A 23,386-nucleotide genomic window follows, 5' to 3' on the forward strand; every position below is an offset into this window, starting at 1 on the left:
CCCCTCACCCCGCCGTATCCGGCACCCGTATGTACAAAGCGTGGTGTGAATGCACCCTTGGCTCCCATGGGAGCTCCAAGAATGTATGTGTGTGTGTGTGTGTGTGTGTGTGTGTGTGTGTGTGTGTGTGTGGTGTTGGTGAAAGGACTTGTCTGTCGTGTGGTGTTCATGTGTGGTTGTTTTCAGTGGGTCCCCGACTAATTTATATGCTTCAGCTTTTATGGCACTTTGTGTTATGCTCCTGTCGGGATATGGAGGGGAGTGGTCTGCTGGAATGGTTGTCTTATTTGTACTAGTTGTTTCGTTGATAAAAAAAAAAAAAATACATAAAAATACATAAAAAAAAAAAAAAAAGTAGAACAAAATATTATGAAAACTGCTACCAGGAAAGGTGCAAAAACATCCTAACACAAGTGTAAAACCCTAATGGGGAGATAGCATACTTAGCCACACGCTGAACCCGATGTTTTGCTTACTGCTTCATCCGGGGCATGATCACACACACACATCTACTGTCTTATTTATATAACGTAGAACCATCATTCATGGGGTCTAGAGGCAGCTGATAACATCAGAGGTCTGCGACTTAGCAGCGCTATTATAAAGCGCCGAATATGTGGAGCTAGCTACTACGCTCATATAAGACTTCAGCATAAACTGATCATCATTGGAGCCCTCCAGATGTTGCAAAACTACAACTCTCAGCATGCCCAGACAGCTGTGTGGGCATGCTGGGATTTGTAGTTTTGCAACATCTGGAGGGCCACAGTTTTGGAGATCACTGTGCGGTGGTCTCTAAACCGTGGCCCTCTAAATCTTGCAAAACTACAACTCCCAGCTTGCACGAACAGCAAACGGCAATCAGTACATGCTGGGAGTTGTAGTTTTGAAACAGCTGGAGGCACACTGGTTGGAAAAGAGATTTTTTTTGTACTCACCGTAAAATCTCTTTCTTGTAGCCTTCATTAAGGGACACTTGAACTGATGGGAATATGCTCTTGCCACTAGGAGGCGCTGACACTAGGAAAAAAAGTTGGCTCCTCCCTGGCAGGATATACCCGCCCACTGTAAGTGAGGTAATCAGTTTTGTTACAAAGCAGTAGGAGAAGCCAACAAAGAAATACGTCCGAAGGACCCTAGAAAGGAATCCCGGATAACAACCCAAGAACCGGAAAAAAAAAAAAAAGTCCAAAAAAAGGATGAAGAAATGGGTGGGTGCGGTGTCCCCCAATGAAGGCTACAAGCAGTAGATAACCAAAAAAACAGAAAGAGAGCCAGGATGTAATAGTGGACAGTAAGCACACAAGCTGAGACAGTAAAAAGCACTGTTGAATGCTCTCAGCAAAAAAACAGCGAGATGGCATCATCTTGGCGGCAGAAAAAAACTCAACAAAATAGTCCCTCCAGAGGAGGGAAACAAGGGTGGTCGAGATGAAAACTCAAGTACAGACCCATGCCAAGCACCCTGATCCCCATACCCCCTGTGGAAAGGGGATTGGCAAAACACGTCAGGAGCAGAGAAATGCTGCCTCACAGGCATGGAAAAAGTACTGGGCGGACGGAGCCCCCAGGCCCCAGCGGCAACCATCGCTGTCTGGAGGAGCCACCTTGTGTCCCAAGAGGGATCGGAATCCTGTACACTGGAGCTGGGCTGAAAGACATGTTGAGAACCATTCCAGACAGGAACGAGTAGGTGCCTGAGTCACCCCGGACAAAAACCTGGGAAAAAAATCTTGAAGGCATAGGGAGGGGCTGAACTGACCGTCGCCCCAGCAGGCCCCATGTCAGAACAGAAGTGCTCAACTGCCACAGAACTGCGGAAACAAAATCCCCGGAAGCCCCGAGGCTCACCCCACCGAACAAAAGGAACGATGGGCTCTACACCTACAGAGTGGTCTTAGCATATGTAGGAGCACAGACATGGGTACCCCACAATAGCAGTGGGGTACCAAGACTTCAGACAAAAAAGAAACCGCAGACATCCAAGGGACCAGCAGGAAGGGAGGTATGCCTCTGGCAGACCAAAAGTGCAACCTAAAAAGGAGAACAGAGTGATGCTGCTGTTGCTGAGAAAGTCCCTGGGACCTGCAGAAATAAAGCCCACACCCCATCTCCTAATGTTTCCAGACACCAAGGCTGCACAACGCAGACTGAGGAGATAAAGAATGAATGGGGAGCAGGAAAAATATACACACACAGCGTGAATTACAGGTAGAAGGGGTCCCAAGAACCCACAAGTACACATTCTGCGGAACTGCACCTGGAAGAGAGACACCCGACTGCTGCCACGGCATCGGTGACCAGGTGGATTAGAACACCATACAGACACAGTCTGGCTATGTGGCAAAGGGACCGTGGCCACGCCGGGTCCCACATACGGAAACACAGTGGAGTGAGGTACAAGCCTGTAAACAGAGTTGCAGGCATGCAGAGAGGGACCTGGCCAAGTAGGTAACCCTATAAACCAGTATGTGGTGCACTGTATAAGGCCCATGGCGCAACTTGGGGTGACTCACTCCAAAACTATATTATGGCAGTGGGTAACCTGAACTACTGTCCACAGGGTGAAAGTGTATGGAAGGTGACCCGAAGTAGTAGTAAGCCATGCGGAAAACAGTCTGGCCGGCAGGCATAGGACTCCTGAGCACACAGGGTGACTCCATTCAACCTCCCACATAAAGCAGGGTACTAGAGTGCGGCCTATCCAATGGGCGACCTGGTGGTGTAGAAAACCCAACAGACGAAGGATTGTCCGACTGGTATCAATCCTGTATACCTATAGGGAACCTACTTCAGATCCCTCACCCAGCCGTGAGGTACGGGAAAACGGGCTATGTCCGCAGCAGCCCCAAGTTCAGAGACCAATGGCGGCGGGAACAGTATAGACAGTCTGGCTGAACAAGAACACCCCCAGGCGTTTGGCTAAAAGGGAACAGTCAGACAGGCGATAACTGTGCCCCTTTGTCATAGGTCGGAGGGTGGGGAGGCCTAGAAACCCCGCCCCCTGTGGAGATAGAGGGAGGCAGAGGGGCCATGGAATGCATCCCTGACATCCCGTATAGAGTCTGTGGGACACGCTGGGTCAGTTCTACGTATAACAGTGGGGTACCCAAACTCCAGCCGCAAAAACATCAGCCGTGCGACATGTGACAGTTGGCAGAAGAAAACATGCAGACAACTGTCTGGCTTACTGGTAAGGATCCATAGTGGACAGCGAGGCATGCCGTTGGGCACCTTGCACAGCGGTGAGGTACCGAAACTCCAGCTGTAGATACAACAGCCGTGAGATGTGTGACAGGCAGTGAAGTAAACTATGCAGACCGCTGTCTGGCTTACTGGTATGGATCCATAGTGGACAGCGAGTCATTCCGTTGGGAACTTCGCACAGTAGTGAGGTACCAGAAGTCCAGTCGCAGATACACCAGCCATGTAATTTGTGACAGGAGGTGGAAACCATGCAGACCACTGTCTGGCTTACTGGTATGGGTCCATAGAAGAAGAGTCATTTCGTCGGTACCTCGCCCAATAGAGAGGTACCGGAACTCCAGCCGCCGATACCTTAGCCGTTTGATGTATGACAGACGGTGTAGGCAACCATTCAGACCACTGTCTGGCTTACTGATATGGGTCCACAGTAGACAAAAATTTATCCCGTCGGCAACTCGCACAGTAGTGAGGTACCAGAACTCCAGCCGCAGATACATCAGCCATGTGATGTGTGACAGGCGGTGTAGGAAACCATGCAGACCACTGTCTGGCTTACTGGTATGGGTCCATGTAGACAACAAGTCATAGGGTCCGTAGGACACACTGGGTCAGTTCTTCATATACCGCACCCAGCAGTGGGGTATCGGAACTCCAGCCACAAATACATCAGCCGTGTGACAGGCGGCAGAGGAAACTATGCAGACCACTGTCTGACTGACTGGTATGCGTCCCTAGTAGACAATGGGGCAATCCTTCGGACACCTCGCACCAGCAGTGGGAGTGCCAGCCGCTGACGCGGCAGCTGTGAGATGAGTGACAGGCGAGATCACTGTTTGGCATAGTGATATCAGCCAAACCATGCCCACACAGAGATATTCCCATGGAGACCTAGCGCTGGATGTGAGGACCCGGAGCATTAGATGCAGTAGCCTGTGGAGAAGGGATCATATAGTATGACATGCCAAGAACACCCCAGTATGGGTGGCCGGCAGACATGACAGATGAGGAACCTCAAAAGATACCTGAGTGTTTGTCAGGAAGGATAAGAGCTTGCACAAGGTACGGCACTTGTGCAGAAGAGAACAGATTGCTTGACTATATCCCCGATAGTTTCCAAGGGACCAAGCATCCCTGGCAACAACCTGCCACAGCGTTTAGCATATGCTCCATGACAGTGAGCAACAATGCAGATTAGGGACGCCAGAGGGATACATTAAGCAGCTCATGTATAGTGTATAGCAGGTCACTGTGTAGGGTGACTGAAACAAATAAAGCAGTCCCCAATGCAGACTCTAGGAAAGGACTGCAGATATTAAACTAAGAACAGATATGGCCAGTCGGACAAGGCTGTAAAAGAATTAGAGAGCAATACAAGAATTGGCCACAAGAGGGCACCAAAATACACCAAATGGTCAGAGTGACCAGGAAATGTGTGTGTGTATTTTTTCTTCTTTTCAACTTCTTCTCCAAGGCTGCATTTTTAAATGTAATAGATGCAAAACTAAACTTTTTGGTCCACTGGGGACTTGAACTCTGCATCTCATGGTATTAACAAGAGTCAAAGTAGTGTGCCTATCTTACACACCACAAGTAGTTCTCTTATAGAATTATAAGAAAAAACACACAGCGGGCAGCCTCTGGCGCGGCGACGGCATGGAGCAGCACGCTTAGAAACGCCTGTTAAGCCGCCGCATAGCTCCGAGGTTAGAGCAACAGAACAGCCCAGATAGGAGGAGCTCCCGCCAGGCCGCAGCTCAGGGAGGCCGACTGAGCCGCTCTGAGTACAAAGCGGCGCTGCCCCTGGAAAAGGTGGAGGGACGGAGCTAAACTCTGCCGGAGGGGCACAGATATACGGCCGCGGGTAAGCACCCGTGGGCTGAATAAAGAGCCATGTAGCGTGCCTCACGGTGAAGAATAAAGGTGGCTATGAGCCACCATCACCCCGAGAATGCGCGCTGGCACAGGGGAGAAGGGTGGAGCAATGTGCCGCTATGACCCCCTCACCCAGCCGACCCCCAGTGACACCTGCAGAGATGAGCAGGGAAGCCATAATCCCCTCAACACCTGCCGGAGGGAACTGCGGCTGTCCCAGTATACAGAAACACAGCCTCCACACATAAGGACCCCAATAAAGGACAGAGTCCCTTTTTAGGTGATGGTGTAGTGGGGGGGGGGGGGTTAGGCGAGGGGTGGGGGGAGCACATACTCACCTGCAGGCGCCAGTTTCTTATACTCACCTCGGGCATCTTCAACCAACTTATGGCCACGCTGCATCATACCAGGCTAAGATAGCGGGGCGAGCAGGGGCAGTGGGGGACCCGGACCCAGGGTACAACCTCCAGGCGCTGGCCTTTGGCGGGAAGGGGTTAACGGTGCATGTTAATGTCCCGTACCCCTTAGCCTCATATGGAGGAACAGGTAGCGCCATGTAGGGATCGACAGATATCGTTTTTTTAGGGCCGACAACGATAATCGGTGGAGGTTAGGGCAGATAGCCGATAACTTATACTGATATTCCGGTATAAGTTATCGGCTATTTATCCCCCCTCGACACCGCTGCAGAACATTGATTTAAAGCGGGCGCTTTAAATCAATGCACTGCAGTGGCTTTTGCGGTGCCATAGGACGCCGTCACCACCCGCTTCTCTCCCCCTACCTGTCAGGGTGGTCCGGCCATCCATCCTTCCTTCCTTCCTGTAGTGTCCGGCAGCATTCCGGGTGGAGGGTGAACCGGTCCGGGCTGTCCTTCTCCGGGGGTCATCTTCTCCACTCCGGGCAGGCTCCGGCCTAGTACGCTGCATAGACACCGCTGCGCAGTGATGCCCGTGCGCAGCGACGCACCTGACGTCGTGGCGTAGAGGCATCTATGCAGCGTACTAGGCCGGAGCCTGCCCGGAGTGGAGAAGATGACCCCCGGAGAAGGACAGCCCGGACCGGTTCACCCTCCACCCGGAATGCCGCCGGACACTACAGGAAGGAAGGATGGATGGCCCGGACCACCCCCATTACGAGTAAGTTAAATTTTTTTTATTGACTCGGAAGGTGGGGGAGGGGCCCGATCGGTATAGCGGTATGGGCAAAAATCCATACCGGTATACCGACCAGCACTACGGTGGGGGGGGTGCGACGCGGTGCGGTGGGTCGGGGGAGGGCGGTCGCGGTGCGGTGGGTCGTTTGGGGGGGGGGGGATTCACGGTGCGGTGGGGGCGGTGCGGGGCATTATCGGCAAGGTAATTGCCGATACCGATAATGCCCAAAATCGTGATCATCAGCCGATAATATTGGCCATACCGATAATCGGTCGATCCCTAGCGCCATGCTCCTTAACCCTAAACGGTAACTGGGGGCTCCCAGACCTGTGTCTTGCCTCCTTGCTGACACTGGCTAAAACTGATTACCTCCCTTGCAGTGGGCGGGTATATCCTGCCAGGTAGGAGACACCTTTTTTTCCCCCTAGTGTCAGCGCCTCCTAGTGGCAAGAGCATATACCCATCAGTAAGGTGTCCCCCAATGAAGAGTGACCGAGAAATACTGAGTTAGGTAATAGAACCTAACTGAAAGTTTTCCAACCAGTGTGCCTCCAGCTGTTGCAAAAGTACAACTCCCAGCATACACAGTTTATCAGTGTATAAACAAACATTTTTACACTAACATGCTGGTGTTGCCCCATACTTTTCATTTTCACAAGAGGTAAAAGGAGAAAAAGACCCCCAAAATTTGTGACACAATTTCTCCTGACTACGGAAATACCACATATGTGGACGTAAAATGCTCTGCGGACGCACAACAAGCCTCAGGAGTGAGAGTGCACCATGTACATTTGAGGCGTAAATTAGTGATTTGCACAGGGGTGGCTGATTTTACAGCAATTCTGACATAAACGCAAAAAAATAAACACCCACATGTGACCACATTTTAGAAACTACACCCCTACCGGAACGTGACAAGGGGTATAGTGAGCCTTAACACCCCACAGGTGTTTGAAGAATGTTTGTTAAAGTTGGATGGGAAACTGAAAAAATTTCACTAAAATGTTGGTGTTATCCTAAATTTTTCATTTTCACAAGGGAAAACAAGAAAAAAAAAAAGCCCCCCAAAATTTGTAATCCCATTTCTTCTGAGTAAGAACATACCCTATAAGTGGATGTAAAGTGCTCTGCAGGCAAACTACAATGCTCAGAAGAGAAGAAGCGCCATTGGGCTTTTGGAGACAAAATTTGTCCGGAATTGAAGGCCACGTGTGTTTACAAATCCCCCATGGTGCCAGAACAATACACCCCCCCCCCCTATGTGACCACATTTTGGAAACTACACCCCTCACTGAATGTAATAAGGGGTACAGTGAGCATTTACACCCCACAGGTGTCTGACAGATTTTTGGAACAGTGGTCCGTGAAAATGAAAAGTGTAACTTTTCATTTGCACAGCCCATTGTTCCAAAAATCTGTCAAATGCCAGTGGGGTGTAAATACTCACTGCACCCCTTATTAAATTCTGTATATACTATCCTTAAGACCAGTGGGGACCAGGGAAGAATAGACCCAAAAACACGGGATTGATAGAATAAGTTTTGTTTGTTTTAATATCTAAACTTTTATCTGGATTGTGAATTCTGCTATGCAGGTAATCCATAGAAAAATCTGCAATAGGATTTGTTGGCAGATTTTGTCCCCCCGAATTAATTCAATAGGAAAAATCCCCAAGCAATTTGTACACTTTACGCAGCATAAATCTTCTGCTATTTGTGGATTAAATTAGTAAAAATCCCAAAAAAATGTAATTGCCATCATACAGAACTCAATTCTTTACCATCACTTTAGCCATATGAGAACATGGATAAGTTTTTCTTATTTCATAATACGGTAATTTATTTTTATGTTGCTAAAACTGTATGGGTGCAGTAATTTTACAGTTTTATAAATATCATGTAATGTATGGTGTAAGTAACCAAGTCTAACTACTTGGAATGGCGTCCTCTCTAATCCCAGTAGCTGCAGGAGGACAGCTTTGTTTTGAGGCTCCTGGGTACACTGGGCAGTGCATACTATAAACATATTCCATTGAATCACTTTCAAGCATTAGTATACATTACCTTTGAGAAGGGACCAGCAAATCTCCACAACCCATTAAATCCAAAACCTGCAATGTGAAAAGCAGTTATGAAATAGGACACATATTGTATTAAAAATATATTTAACAAATGCTGATGTGAAAACACATACATAGTTAAAAACAAAACAGAACATCCACAATCTTGCTAAATAACCTGACTATGGCAACATACACTTTAGAGCTACTTCAGGTAATCATTTAGATGGTCAAGACTCCACTGCAAAATATTCAGGGTGTCACCTTGCTCCCTTCTTAACTTTCCTATGGGAACTTATCCAGTCTGTAGGCCCAACTATGGCTTATTCCAGATGAGTTTATGGATAAACATCCATAATACAACGTATCAGTATTTCATCCATATTTCTGTATATATTGTAGCTAAACTACATGCATATTGCATTTGTTTTATAGTCTCTCTCCGTAGACTTCATTAGCTATTTCCGTATCAATAAAATAGATAAAAAACACAAAACATTTTTATACCCCAATGTGAATGGCCCTATGGATTAACAGCATTGTATTATGGTCCACAAAAAACTCATTTAAGATGGATGCAAAATTTGTTTTTCTAGAAGCCAAAGAATTTAGAGAAAATATTCATATAAACTCACTAAGATAGCAGTTTTCTAGGTTTATAAAGCTTAACTATTAAAAAGTCAATGGCTACATTCAAAATAGACCTGTTCTGATTATGTCAATTTATTAGTACTGGACTGAACAATTAAAGGTACATTAAAAGAAAAGCTCCTCTTCTATGGAGGTATTTGGACATGATGCTAAATTCTATAAAGTTTTACAGAGCATGCTGGAAAAAAGGTATATCATGTTCTATTGCCAAAAATCATGACAACCCAACATTGCCAGTATTCACTGAACTCATCCGCTCTCCACTCGGGCTTAGGGAGTGAGTCCCCAGCAAGGTAGACCCCTCCAAGACATCCATATGCCCTGTGAAGTCCTAAAGGAATAAAACCTTATGAATGGCACTCAAATGTGGAGCAATTTATCTGCAGAAAACAATCCTATGTATGATCTGTCTTGGGTAATACCATCAAGAGACAGCTGTATTCTAGTGTCCAAGACAGCAAGTTCACTTTAAGCTTACTTTGTAGGTACGATGGTTGATACTGCGGCGGAGACTCTTCATGGTACACAACACTTTGCACAATGCCATGTATAGGATTCAGTAAATTTGGGTCTTGACACAATGACAGAAGGGTGTTTATCTTCGAGTCCAATAAGTTATGTCTGAAATAAAAATAGATAAATATTCAACCAAAATAAATTCTACATAATGGAGAAACTTTTAATCCTTAGTGATCAAGGCATTGATGACTAAAAGTCTTCAGCAGTATCAGCTGTTTGCCAGGGGTGCCAATGCCAAGGCTATTATCACTATAAAATAGGTTGTCTCAGAGGAGAAGGAACAGTTATGCCCTATGTACAGCGCAACCCTATCTGTTGTGCCATATGAACAACAGCTTTATCACTTTTTTGCAGTTTGTAAATAAATAATTCAAATAGTCCTTTCTTTTGGTAACTTTAGAGGTAGAGTTCACGTTGTGTCATTTACTTGTGGTAGACGTATACATACCCTTAGGAACAACAGTGCTCTTTTTTAATGTTCATAAAATCTTACATTTTCTGTGTAACTGACATGAATAATACAATGGCACCTTACAGAGTGTTTGAAAATGTGAGATACTTACACCACAGGAAACACTTTGGGGAAGACAACACTAGCTTCAGCTAGGTATTCATAAAGGATTCGCTGATCAAACTCATCTGTAGTGTATTTTACAAGTGTAGCCTGCAGGAATGAACATAAAGAAATAACTATCATACAAGCTTCAATTATTGCAGTAATATAAAAAAAAAAAAAAAAGAATGAAAAACAGTACACAAGACACAAAGCTATATATATATATATATATATATATATATATATATATACACATTAGTGAATAGAGGAGTATATAGAGACTATTATGATACCATTTTGGACACTGTATTCACATTACACTGGGTGCCATAAAGAGCTCCCACATTTTTAGTTGATGCCACCTATACCGAAATGACAGACAATATGTTCCGGCTTGGAATAGTTGCAGCAACAACACTAGAGAGAGGGGTTAGGAGAACCGTAGAACCGTAACCTGGGAACGGGGCTGCCTGAAGGATGTATATCAAACACACCTCCAGAGTTGGGGCTTGAGCAGTCACATCTTGAACATAAAAACTGTCCAAAGCAAATGGGCCACAGACTGATCTTTATAGGTTAAGATAACACCAAACTTCCAAAAACAATACTCTGTCCCTTCCTCTGCTTCTAAGAGTAGACCTCAAAGCAGGACCTGCTTCCCCAGCCAATCACTGGCCACTGTGGTGTCCCATAGTTATTGGGTAGGTCATGCAGGGAAAGGTGGTGATCTGCAAAGGTTGCTATGAGGGAACTGGGGGTAGCTAAGTACCATTTGTTTTATTTTTAATTTTATAACACTCCCACTGGAATACCCCATAAAGTAAAAATTCAATTAGCTAAAAAAGCAAAAAAAACAGACATCTTACAAGGACAGTCAGCAACAGAGCTTGAGTTTTGGGATCAGTCAGAACTTCCTCATCCAAGAGCACATTTGACTCTGAGACAGATACTTTCCGCAAGTGAGGATGTTGTTGAGGGGAGGATATCCTTGGTGTATCTGAAATTGTAGGAAAATGCAAGGCTTAAGAAGTCTTGTATCATGAAAATGAAGACCTTCCTCAAACTTAATTTACACGTCATGGTAGTAATGTAAGAGAAAGCAGTATGACCGGTACTACATTTCCAATAAATAGAACAGTAAACAAGAACACACCAGATATGAACAGGAACACTATACAATATAGACTATATGCTGTAGAAACACTGTGACTTATGTCTTGGAGACAACCGGTACAGGATGAGAATACTGATTTTAGTTCGCAGTTTCGGGACCTAAGTATGACACTCACCAATATCATAGTCGTTTTCTGCTACTCTTCTCATTTTTGGAGGTGTAGTGATACCAGATTCCACCTCCTGCCTTTTAGGGGCCTTAGTGTCAGATATTAAATGATCAAAGCTTTTTCTTGTACCTAAAACATGAAGCATAGCTGAATCTAAAATAAAACTGGATTGTATTTGAAGCATAGACTTGCAATTTAATATAAACATATGCACAACCCACCAGTCTAAAGCAAATAAAAATGTGCATATTCTTTACTTAGTATGACTTACCTAGCAGTTTTTTAGTGTTCGCTTGTGATGGTTGTCCCATGTCTAGACTCATAGACTTTCGGGTCCGTGGGCTAACCTGCCCAACTGTGGGGTAACTTGCGGCCAGGTGCATTCCAGACCCTTTTGGGGATGACCATGGCTGGTTTTCCTTCAGTGTTCTGTGGAGTTAAAGATATAGAAATCCATATCATAATTTAGTTTTAAAATTATTACTCTGAGGTATCTCTCTCTATGTAATATGTTTTATGTTTTTAGTACATATACCCTATTTTTCAATATTAATTAAACTTTTACATGATTTTTGCTCATGGCATTTTGTTTTAAGTTCACTAACAGTTTACAGGACTGGCACTACAATACAACCGACACTTCACTAGTATATTTTGACCTCCAATCTATAAACTTTGTTGCTGCATTATATAGTGGTGCTCAGCATGATAAAATACACTCTTGTCATGTTCATAAAACTCTTATAAGTGAGCCATTGCAACCCTCTCCATATCAGAGCAATCTAGTTTATTATGTTTTATTTGTTTCTTTTTAGATTTTCTAAAAACCTTTTTAATTTAGCATCCAAGAGTTGTTCGTGTGTGTGTGTGTCTGTCTGTGTCTGTGTGTGTGTGTGTGTGTGTGTGGAGCATGCTCTGCAACCTGCCTAACCATTATTGTGCACGGGGGTGGAGGGGGGGGGGGGGGTGTTGTGACCATCGCCTATTTTCAATGGTGGATCCTGTACTATCTGGATTCAGTTTTATTATATTGAAATGATAAAAAGAAAACTGCTGTGATACATAAAGAATAAGAAGTGTCAACCTAATGCAAGACAAAGTAGTCAAACATTTGAAGGATTTTTGTATATACACACAGTACAGTATAGATGGGATAATAACCTGCAGGTGGGGTCACTGTGGTGCATCGGATATGTATCCATAGGAACATTTTCCATTGAAACATCTGTCAGCAACAACGACTTTCGGTGTTTCAAACTGCAGCGACTCCTCACCTCTTCAGACACTGTAAGCAATGCTAGAAATAACCAAGAGTATATGATTAGAAAATAAAATGTACAAGCAATTTCATTTATACCTTTTACCGGTGAGAAATATTTTTTCTATGTTTCTTTTTCTGGCAGTGTTAAAGAGGTATTTCGATATAATTTTTTTTATTTCAAAAAGACCCCAAGCTACATTACTTAGTAATATAGTGTTCTCACAATTTTTTATTGGCTGGCTTCAGCATGTTTTTGCTTTATTCCCCCCCACACAGAAAGTTTCGTAGTTCTTTCATATACAGTGTTTCCAACTCCCTAGCTCCTCCTTCTTCTCCCTAAATACCACATCATCCTCTGCTGTTTTAGAAGATGTGACTGGATCTGATATCCAAGCTTCAATCCAGTTCCAAGTGATGACACCTCTGACCAGCCCATACAGCCTAAGTTACTATCTCCCTGATAATAATAATATATATATATATATATATATATATATATATATATATATATATATATATATATTTTATCTCCTTATTGGGATTTTAGGGGGGATGAGGTATGCCTATAGCAAGGTACATTGTGCTAGACAGACAGGAGCAGCAGACAGGAAATGAATAGCAGGTGCTGAAACCTCACAATGCAAGAGTCTGCAGTGAAATTGGATGTTCTGCAGTAGCTCTAGGCAGTAAACTGGCAGGGATGTTGTGGGAGGGGAATAGAAAGGGTGGGAGGACTGTAATGAAGAGCTGAGGGAAAAAAAGAATTCTGGGAATTGTAGTGCTAAGCAACTGCTCAACCAAGTACAACCAGCAAGTACACAGATGGGGCTAGTACCACAACTTAGAGAAACAGGAATCGCCAGGGAAAGCTAAACGGACTGAGTAGATCAATGTTGCAACTACATTTTTGCAATTCATAAGACACTTGTTTGAATGAGCAGAATGTTTGATACAGATGAAAATATACTTAAGTAAGCCAATTCTTCCACCCCCCCCCCACCGCCCCAGCATTCTGCTCTATATACCCTATAATGACAAAGTGAAAACAGAATTTTTCATATTTAAAAAAATATATAATTTATAAAAAAGCAAATCCTAGAGTTTTGCATGGATATAAGTATTCAGACCCCTTTGCTATGAGACATAAAATTTAAAGGACATCTACAGTGCTGGCACTTTAAAAAAAGTTTACCTCATCTGATAGCTCTTTGAAAGACCTTTCTAACGATACTTCATTTGTGCAAATCGGTCCAGTCGTTCTCCGGTAATTGCCGCCCGAAGCAGTAAGCAGCCATGTCATAAAGACTACATTTCCCATAACTCCCTGCGCCCTGCTTCCTGTAAGCTGCTGCCCTCCCCCCTAGGAAATTATAATAAAGTGATGCCCACAGCTCCTTCCCTTGTGGTTCTCCCCTGCCCAATAGGAGAGCAGGCTGCAGCACATACTTGCTATGAGAGCACACTGCTGGTGTACAGTGTATGGTAAAACACAAACCTTCCCTATAAAGCAATGTTGTCTATAGTTATTGTAACACTACAACTCCCAACATGCCCAGACAGCTATGTGCTGTCAGGTCATGCTGGGAGTCGCAGCGGTGCCTCCAGCTGTTGCAAGACTACAACTGCCAGCATGCTCAGACAGCTGAAGGCTGGTTGGGAAACACTGCTCTAAAGGTATTTACTAAATGGCTTCAAGAATATCCCTGTTAGTTACGGCAGCGTAACTAGCAGGGATATAATTGGCCTGCTAAAGTCACATGTCCGGTCCCGGTGTGAGGGGCATACTTGCGCTCCCGTGCAAACTTGCGTTCGCTCCTCCCAGAGCTCTCCGAAGATTTCCGAAGCTAGAGCTGGGGGAGAGCAAAGCAAGGGGAGAGAAGGTGCACGACCCCTCCCTCATCTCCCCATCCTGAGCTCGGGAGGACACAGGTCTGCACGGGGAGAGAGTACACGCCCCCTCCCTCATCTCCCCTCCCTGAGCTCGTAAGGACGCAGATCTGCACGGGGAGAAAGAAGCCCGAGCAGTGTTCCTCATCTCCCGTGCCTGAGCTCTGTCTGTGTCTACTGTGCACGGAATTCATACACTGCAGGGACTGGGAATAAATCTAACTGGAGATTATTTCTGTGGGGTGGGGGTTTGCAGTCCCTGGTGTGTGTGTGTGTGTGTGTATGCCAGGAGTTGTAGTCCCTGTTCTGTGTGTGTATGCCAGGAGTTGTAGTCAGTGTTATGTGTGTGTATGCCAGGAGGTGTAGTCCCTGTTCTGTGTGTGTATGCCAGGAGGTGTTGTCCCTGTTCTGTGTGTGTATGCCAGGAGGTGTTGTCCCTGTTCTGTGTGTGTATGCCAGGAGGTGTGGTCCCTGTTCTGTGTGTGTATGCCAGGCGTTGTGGTCCCTGTTCTGTGTGTGTATGCCAGGAGTTGTAGTCCCTGTTCTGTGTGTGTATGCCAGGAGTTGTAGTCCCTGTTCTGTGTGTGTATGCCAGGAGTTGTAGTCCCTGTTCTGTGTGTGTATGCCAGGAGTTGTAGTCCCTGTTCTGTGTGTGTATGCCAGGAGTTGTAGTCCCTGTTCTGTGTGTGTATGCCAGGAGTTGTAGTCCCTGTTCTGTGTGTGTATGCCAGGAGTTGTAGTCCCTGTTCTGTGTGTGTATGCCAGGAGTTGTAGTCCCTGTTCTGTGTGTGTATGCCAGGAGTTGTAGTCCCTGTTCTGTGTGTGTATGCCAGGAGTTGTAGTCCCTGTTCTGTGTGTGTATGCCAGGAGTTGTAGTCCCTGGTTATGTGTGTGTATGCCAGGAGTTGTAGTCCCTGGTTATGTGTGTATGCCAGGAGTTGTAGTCCCTGTTATGTGTGTGTATGCCAGGAATTGTAGTCCCTGTTATGTGTGTGTATGCCAGGAATTGTAGTCCCTGTCATGTGTGTGTATGCCAGGAGTTGTAGTCCCTGTTATGTGTGTATGCCAGGAGTTGTAGTCCCTGTCATGTGTGTGTAAGCTAGTGTTTCCCAACCAGGGAATGCTGGGTGTTGTAGTCCCTGTTATGTGTGTATGCCAGGAGTTGTAGTCCCTGTTATGTGTGTATGCCAGGAGTTGTAGTCCCTGTTATGTGTGTGTATGCCAGGAGTTGTAGTCCCTGTTATGTGTGTGTATGCCAGGAGTTGTAGTCCCTGTTATGTGTGTGTATGCCAGGAGTTGTAGTCCCTGTTATGTGTGTGTGTGTGCCAGGAGTTGTAGTCCCTGTTAATGTGTGTATGCCAGGAGTTGTAGTGCCTGTTATGTGTGTGTATGCCAGGAGTTGTAGTCCCTGTTAATGTGTGTGTATGCCAGGAGTTGTAGTGCCTGTTATGTGTGTGTATGCCAGGAGTTGTAGTCCCTGTTAATGTGTGTGTATGCCAGGAGTTGTAGTCCCTGTTATGTGTGTGTATGCCGGGAGTTGTAGTCCCTGTTATGTGTGTGTATGCCAGGAGTTGTAGTCCCTGTTATGTGTGTGTATGCCAGGAGTTGTAGTCCCTGTTATGTGTGTGTATGCCAGGAGTTGTAGTCCCTGTTATGTGTGTGTATGCTAGTGTTTCCGAACCAGGGATTGCTGGGAGTTGTAGTCCCTGTTATGTGTGTGTATCCCAGGAGTTGTAGTCCCTGTTATGTGTGTGTATGCTAGTGTTTCCCAACCAGGGAATGCTGGGAGTTGTAGTCCCTGTTATGTGTGTGTATGCCAGGAGTTGTAGTCCCTGTTCTGTGTGTGTATGCCAGGAGTTGTAGTCCCTGTTATGTGTGTGTATGCCAGGAGTTGTAGTCCCTGTTATGTGTGTGTATGCTAGTGTTTCCGAACCAGGGATTGCTGGGAGTTGTAGTCCCTGTTATGTGTGTGTATCCCAGGAGTTGTAGTCCCTGTTATGTGTGTGTGTATGCTAGTGTTACCCAACCAGGGAATGCTGGGAGTTGTAGTCCCTGTTATACCAGGGACTACAACTCCTGGCATACACACACATAACAGGGACTACAACTCCCTGCATACACACACATAACAGGGACTACAACTCCTGGCATACACACACATTAACAGGGACTACAACTCCTGGCATACACACACATAACAGGCACTACAACTCCTGGCATACACACACATTAACAGGGACTACAACTCCTGGCACACACACACACATAACAGGGACTACAACTCCTGGCATACACACACACATAACAGGGACTACAACTCCTAGCATACACACACATTAACAGGGACTACAACTCCCAGCATTCCCTGGATGGGTAACACTAGCTTACACACACATGACAGGGACTACAACTCCTGGCATATACACACAACAGGGACTACAACTTCCAGCATTCCCTGGATGGGTAACACTAGCATACACACACATAAGAGGGACTACAACTCCTGGCATACACACACATAACAGGGACTACAACTCCTGGCATACACACACAACAGGGACTACAACTCCTGGCATACACACACATAACAGGGACTACAACTCCTGGCATACACACACATAACGGGGACTACAAACCCCCCCACCCCACAGAAATAATCTCCAGTCAGATATTTATTCCCAGTCCCTGCAGTGTATGAATCCCGTGCACAGTAGACACAGACAGAGCTCAGGCAGCGGAGATAAGGAACACTGCTCTGGCTTCTTTCTCCCCGTGCAGATCTGCGTCCTCCCGAGCTCAGGGAGGCAGGGAGTAGAGATGAGGGAGGGGGCGTGTACTCTCTCCCCGTGCAGACCTGTGTCCTCCCGAGCTCAGGATGGGGAGATGAGGGAGGGGGCGTGTACTCTCTCCCCGTGCAGACCTGTGTCCTCCTGAGCTCAGGATGGGGAGATGAGGGAGGGGGCGTGCACCTTCTCTCCCCTTGCTCTGCTCTCCCCCAGCTCTAGCTTCGGAAATCTTCGGAGAACTGTGGGAGGGGCGGACGCATGGATCTACGGGGGAGCAAGTATGCCCCTCACACCAGCTCTGTAGTGAGTGTGCAGGTGCGGACGGAAGACTGATTGGCCAGGGGCGTTTGCACAGCACAGCGAATCGCGGCCGTGCAAATGAAGATGCCATGAATATGTAAACTATGGGAGTGACCCACAGGAGGCTATGGGGGCCGCCAGAGAGCGGGGAGGATGATTACAAAGGTGACGTTTTGTTACCAAAATGGCCGCGGCAAGCAGAATGAATAGGGGACGAAATTCATCATTGAAAAACCCAGGCTGTACTTCCGGATTTCGGAAACTCGAGGATGCCTGCATATTACTGAGTGGAGGTAATTAACAATGTTATATAATTTAGGATTATCTTTTAAATGGTCCAAAAACTTTTGCTCCGGAGTACTCCTTTAACTCTGGGGCCTCCCAATTCTCTTCATCATCATTGAGATGTCCTTACACCTTGATTGGAGTCACGTGGTAAATTGGATTGATTGGACAGGATCTATATATATGTATATATGGATGTATGTGTGTATATATATACAGTCATGGCCGTAAATGCTGGCACCCCTGAACTTTTTCAAGAAAATGAAGTATTTCTCACAGAAAAGGATTGCAGTAACACATGTTTGTCAGTACACATGTTTATTCCCTTTGTGTGTATTGGAACTAAACCAAAAAAGGCAGGAAAAAAAGCAAGTTGGACATAATATCACACCAAACTCCAAAAATGGTCTGGACAAAATTATTGGCACCCTTAACTTAATATTTGGTTGCACACCCTTTGGAAAAAATTACTGAAATCAGTCGCTTATAACCATCAATAAGCTTCTTACACCTCTCAGCCGGAATGTTGGACCACTCTTGCTTTGCAAACTGCTCTAGGTCTCTCTTATTGGAAGGGCGCCTTTTCCAAAGTGCAATTTTAAGATCTCTCCACAGGTGTTCAATGGGATTTAGATCTGGACTCCTTGCTGGCCACTTCAGAACTCTCCAGCACTTTGTTGCCATCCATTTCTGGATGCTTTTTGACATATGTTTAGGGTCATTGTCCTGCTGGAAGACCCAAGATCTCAGACGCAAACCCAGCTTTGACACTGGGCTGTACAGTGCGACCCAAAATCCGTTGGTAATCCTCAGATTTCATGATGCCTTGCACACATTCAAGGCACCCAGTGCCAGAGGCAGCAAACAACCCCAAAACATAATTGAACTTCCACCATATTGCACTGTAGGTACTGTGTTCTTTTCTTTGTAGGCCTCATTCTGTTTTCGGTAAACAATAGAATGATGCGCTTTACCAAAAAGCTCTATCTTTACACAAGACGTTTTCCCAGAAGGATTTTGGAAAAATGTAGTCTTGCTTTTTTATGTCTCTGTGTCAGCAGTGGGGTCCTCCTGGGTCTCCTTCCATAGAGTTTCATTTCATTTAAATGTCTACAGATAGTTTGCGCTGACACTGATGCTCCCTGAGCCTGCAGGACAGCTTGAATATCTTTGGAACTTGTTTGGGGCTGCTTATCCACCATCCGGACTAAATGCGTTGACACCTTCCATCAATTTTTCTCGTCCGTCCACCTCCAGGGAGATTAGCTACAGTGCCATGGGTTGCAAACTTCTTTATAATGTTGCACACTGTGGACAAAGGCAAATCTAGATCTCTGGAGATGGACTTATAACCTTGAGATTGTTGATATTTTTCCACAATTTTGGTTCTCAAGTCCTCAGACAGTTCTCTCGTCTTTCTGTTGTCCATGCTTAGTGTGGCGCGCGCGCGCGCACACACACACACTCACACACACACACACACTGCAAAGACTAAGTGAACTTCTCTCCTTTTTATCTGCTTTCAGGTGTGATTTTTATATTGCCTACACCTGTTACTTGCCCTAGGTGAGTTTAAGGGCGCATCACATGCTTGAAACAATCTTATTTTTCAACAATTTTGAAAGGCTGCCAATATTTTTGTCCAGCCCATCTTTGGAGTGACATTATGTCCAATTTGCTTTTTTTCCCCTCCCTTTTTTGGTTTATTTGCAATACACACAAAGGGAATAAACATGTGTAGAGCAAAACGTGTTCCTGCAATCCTTTTCTGTCGGCCATGACTGTGTGTGTGTGTGTATGTATATACCTATATATATATATATATATATATATATATGCACACACACACACAAATACATATATACATACACACACACACACACACACACACACACATATGCATAAATCAGAGCATAATCCAAGCTAATAGGTGGAAATGACTGCCTGTAGAACTCAAAGACAGGGTTGTGCGGAGGTACACATCTGGAGAAAGGAAAAAATTATTATTCTGCACTGAAGGTTCACAAGAACACAGTGGCCTCCATAATTCTTAAATGGAAAACATTTGGAACAAAGAATACTTTAAAGGACTCCCAGAAAGAATGAGCCTCAATTCTAAGGGTATGTTAAGACTACGGAATGGGAGGCTGCTGAAAAAATGGGAGGCTGCAGAAAAAATAATCAAGTTTATGTTTAGATGGAAACCGCTTGGATATGCATTGCAGTCTACACCTAATCTATTTTCATGTATGTCTGTTAGGTTTCTTATTCAGGTGGCAGGCTTGGTGCACAGCAGAAGCACACTGACATCACCACTGCTGCTTTTCCTCTGGATCCCGCTGCAAGCACGCTTGGGGAAGAATCAACAGTAAAGTGAGAGTGCTCCAGAAGCTCCGCTCGTGCACCAAGCATGAGGCTACAGAGCGGGAGTAGGTAAGTATCCCGCCCTACACACCTGTATGAACAGGTTAGTGCGAGTAAAACTGATTCTCTTTAAGAGGATCTGCAGAGATATCGGGCAGAAAATCCCCAAATCCAGGTGTGCAAACCTTGCAACATCATAACCAAGAAGACTGGAGATGATAATCAGGCCCGTCTCTACAGGACAGGCAAACCAAGCAATTGCTTGGGGCCCCGAGCTGGCCCGGGGCCCCGAGCAGAGCCAGTGCTTGTCCTGCCGGGCCGTCCTCCTGCCCCATCCCGGTTCAGCAGCTCGCCCTGTCGGCCGGCCGGGCAAGCAGTGCGAGAGCCTGGAGCGGGACGGGAGGCAGAGACTAAAGCCCCTCCTGTCCTGTAGCATGGTGGAGCGGGAGCTGCCAGCTGTCCCGCTCCACCATTCCCTCACCTTTCTCTTACACTGCTCCGTTCCCGCAGTGTGAGCCTTGGGGACGCCATCTATGGCAGGCCAGCGCGATGACGTCACACCATCGCGCCGGCGCCCAGAGATCACGTCCCCGCGGCTCACACTGCAAGAACGGAGCAGCATGTGAGAAAGGTGAGAGCTGCCCGGGCGCTATGGTACAGGGGAATTATTAAAACGGGGTCAGGGGTTATTATAAGTGAGGGGCACATGTCAGGGGGGCATTATATGTGAGGGGCACATGACAGACCCCCCCCCCCCCCGTCATGTGCCCCTCACATATAATGCCCCCTTGTCATGTGCTCCTCACTTATAATAACCCCTGTCCTGTGCCCCCCACATATAATGCCCCCTTCATGTTCCCCTCAAATATGCCCCCAGTCCTGCCCCCTCAGGGGGCATTATACGTGAGGGGCACAGGACAGGGGTTATTATAAGTGAGGGGCACATGTCAGGGGGCATTATACGTGAGGGGCAAAGGACCAGGGGTATTATATGTGAGGGGCACAGGACAGGGCCCCCCCTGTCATGTGCCCATATAATGCCCCCCACATATAATGCCCCCCGTCATGTGCCCTTCATATATAATACCCCCTGTCCTGTGCCCCCCACATATAATGCCCCCCTGACATGGGCCCCTCACTTATAATAACCCTTGTTCGGTGCCCCCCACATATAATGCCCCCGTCATGTTCCCCTCACATATAATGCCCCCTCCCCTGTCCTGATCCCCCCCCCCCCCTCAGGGGGCATTATATGTGAGGGGCACATGACATGGGGCATTAAATGTGAGGGGCACAGGACAGGGGGCATTATGTGGGCACATGACCGGGGGGGGGGGGGCGGCGTTGTGTCATGTGCCCCTCACATATAATGCCCCATGTGGGGAAGGGGGGGGGGCCTCCATGTCTATTTTGCTAGGGGCCCCCAAATTCCTTCAAACGGCCCTGATGATTATCACTGCCAAAGGTGCTTCAACTAATGGGTCTGAATTCTTATATGCATGTAAAGTTTTCATTATTCCTTTTGAATCAATTTGCAACAATTTTTTTAAATTCTGTTTTTACATTCTTATCCATTGAGTACAGATTAAAATGACAAAATAAATAAAAAATGTAATAGGGTTTAAAGACATTACAAATGAATTGTATTCTCCCTAGCAGCACGGTTTCTGGGAGAAAATATACACACAATCTGATTGAGACAACATAGTAGTGTACAGATGCCATATGGCTCCACACTAAATGCATAAACCCTTAGTAGGTTAAAAAAAACATAAACAAACAAAGCATAGATGTTGAAAAACCTACCTGCTAAATAAGCAACACTCTGGGTATTTACTTCAAACTTATCACAATTCCTGTGTTTGTTCACAAGTGCAAGCAGAGTGTGAAGGATCCGTACTGTTCTTGCCACAGTAGTAGGAGAAGGATGTCGATAACCTAAAGTGTGCAAATAATTTCACTAGAATAACTTTTAAAATTGATTGTATATCATATATATATATATATATATATATATATATATATATATATATATATATATACATACACACACCTTTTCATTCACAATAGCCATTATTGCATCTTAGAAACATGAAACATTTGATTTGTTTAAATGTGAGAAAAACTGGAGATATCCCTATAACAACCAATCACAGCTCAGCATTCATAACTTAACCCCCTTAGGCTGGGTTCACACTAAAGATTTTCTGATTAGAAATCTGTTTAGAAATCGCAGTACAGCACTGCTGCCAATGGGATTCCGCTGCACAGTGCACACTACGGAATTTTAGCAAGGCCGGGAGTTGTAGTTTTGAAACATCTGGAGGTCTGCAGGGGGGCCTCTTCTCCGAGCTTCGGGCCCGGAATAGTGACGTTGCCTTAACGACGACGCAGAGGGACGTTGCATGTACGTCCCTGTGCGTCGTCGTCAAGGCAACGCCACGCCACTATTCTGGGGACGGGCCCGAAGCGCGGAGAAGAGGCCCCCCCCCGGTGAAGATGGACAGCCCAGAACGACTATCCCTCCCCACCGGACAGTCCCTGCAGCACAGATGGCCCGGACCAGCTCACCCTAACGTCCCGCCGAGGGGAGGAGAGTACAAAACGGGGGGGGGGGGGGGGGCTGGGGAAGATGACAAAGGCCACAGTGGTCTTCAACCTGCGGACCTCCAGAGGTTTCAAAACTACAACTCCCAGCATGCACGGCATGTTGGGAGTTGTAGTTTTGAAACATCTGGAGGTCCGCAGGTTGAAGACCACTGAGGGCGGAGAGTTCACTCGAGTATAAGCCGAGGAGGGTGTTTTCAGTACGAAAAATCGTGCTGAAAAACTCCGCTTATACTCGAGTATATACGGTAATTTACAGACAATATTAGGTTTATGCTGCTGAAGAAATTACTATTTTGAAACCACTATAAGCATCCTGAAAAGACATTATGTAGATTTAAGGAAAAATCTAATGTTAACTTTGTTGGTAGCAGACATATTGAATAAGATTAAGGTCGTGGTGGTGTTTGGGAGCTAAGATGACTAAGGAACCAGAGGTTAAAACCTATTTGGTGGTGAAACAAAGAAACCACAACAAAACACCATCTCAAATAAATACATTTATTATAACAAAGTGTAAACTTGTAAGACTCAACTAGGGTTGGAAAATTTTTATTATTATAGGTGTCTCAACTACAACATACGCCAAATA

At 45.8% G+C, this 23,386-nt stretch overlaps 1 protein-coding gene across 7 annotated transcripts in view; it reads right to left on the bottom strand.

The window, feature by feature from the left end:
- The window catches only part of NF1 (neurofibromin 1), a 241,565-nt gene that overhangs the window by 15,273 nt on the left and 202,906 nt on the right, over positions 1–23,386 (bottom strand). For 4 of the 7 annotated variants that reach the window (XR_008888649.1, XM_056556349.1, XM_056556351.1 and 1 more), the window contains 8 exons: positions 21,994–22,125; positions 12,466–12,601; positions 11,576–11,733; positions 11,311–11,451; positions 10,888–11,018; positions 10,029–10,129; positions 9,425–9,567; positions 8,300–8,346 (listed from right to left, as the gene is read on the bottom strand). Coding sequence is in view for 6 of the 7 variants with exons in the window: in XM_056556349.1 (XP_056412324.1) it covers positions 8,300–8,346; positions 9,425–9,567; positions 10,029–10,129; positions 10,888–11,018; positions 11,311–11,451; positions 11,576–11,733; positions 12,466–12,601; positions 21,994–22,125 (989 nt within the window). In the remaining variant the exon portion in view is untranslated. The remainder of the gene's footprint in view (positions 1–8,299; positions 8,347–9,424; positions 9,568–10,028; positions 10,130–10,887; positions 11,019–11,310; positions 11,452–11,575; positions 11,734–12,465; positions 12,602–21,993; positions 22,126–23,386) is intronic. The other 3 variants (XM_056556350.1, XM_056556352.1, XM_056556354.1) reach the window with 1 other exon arrangement.

The sequence above is a fragment of the Hyla sarda genome, chromosome 2 (assembly GCF_029499605.1).
Source record: "Hyla sarda isolate aHylSar1 chromosome 2, aHylSar1.hap1, whole genome shotgun sequence".
NCBI lineage: Eukaryota > Metazoa > Chordata > Amphibia > Anura > Hylidae > Hyla > Hyla sarda.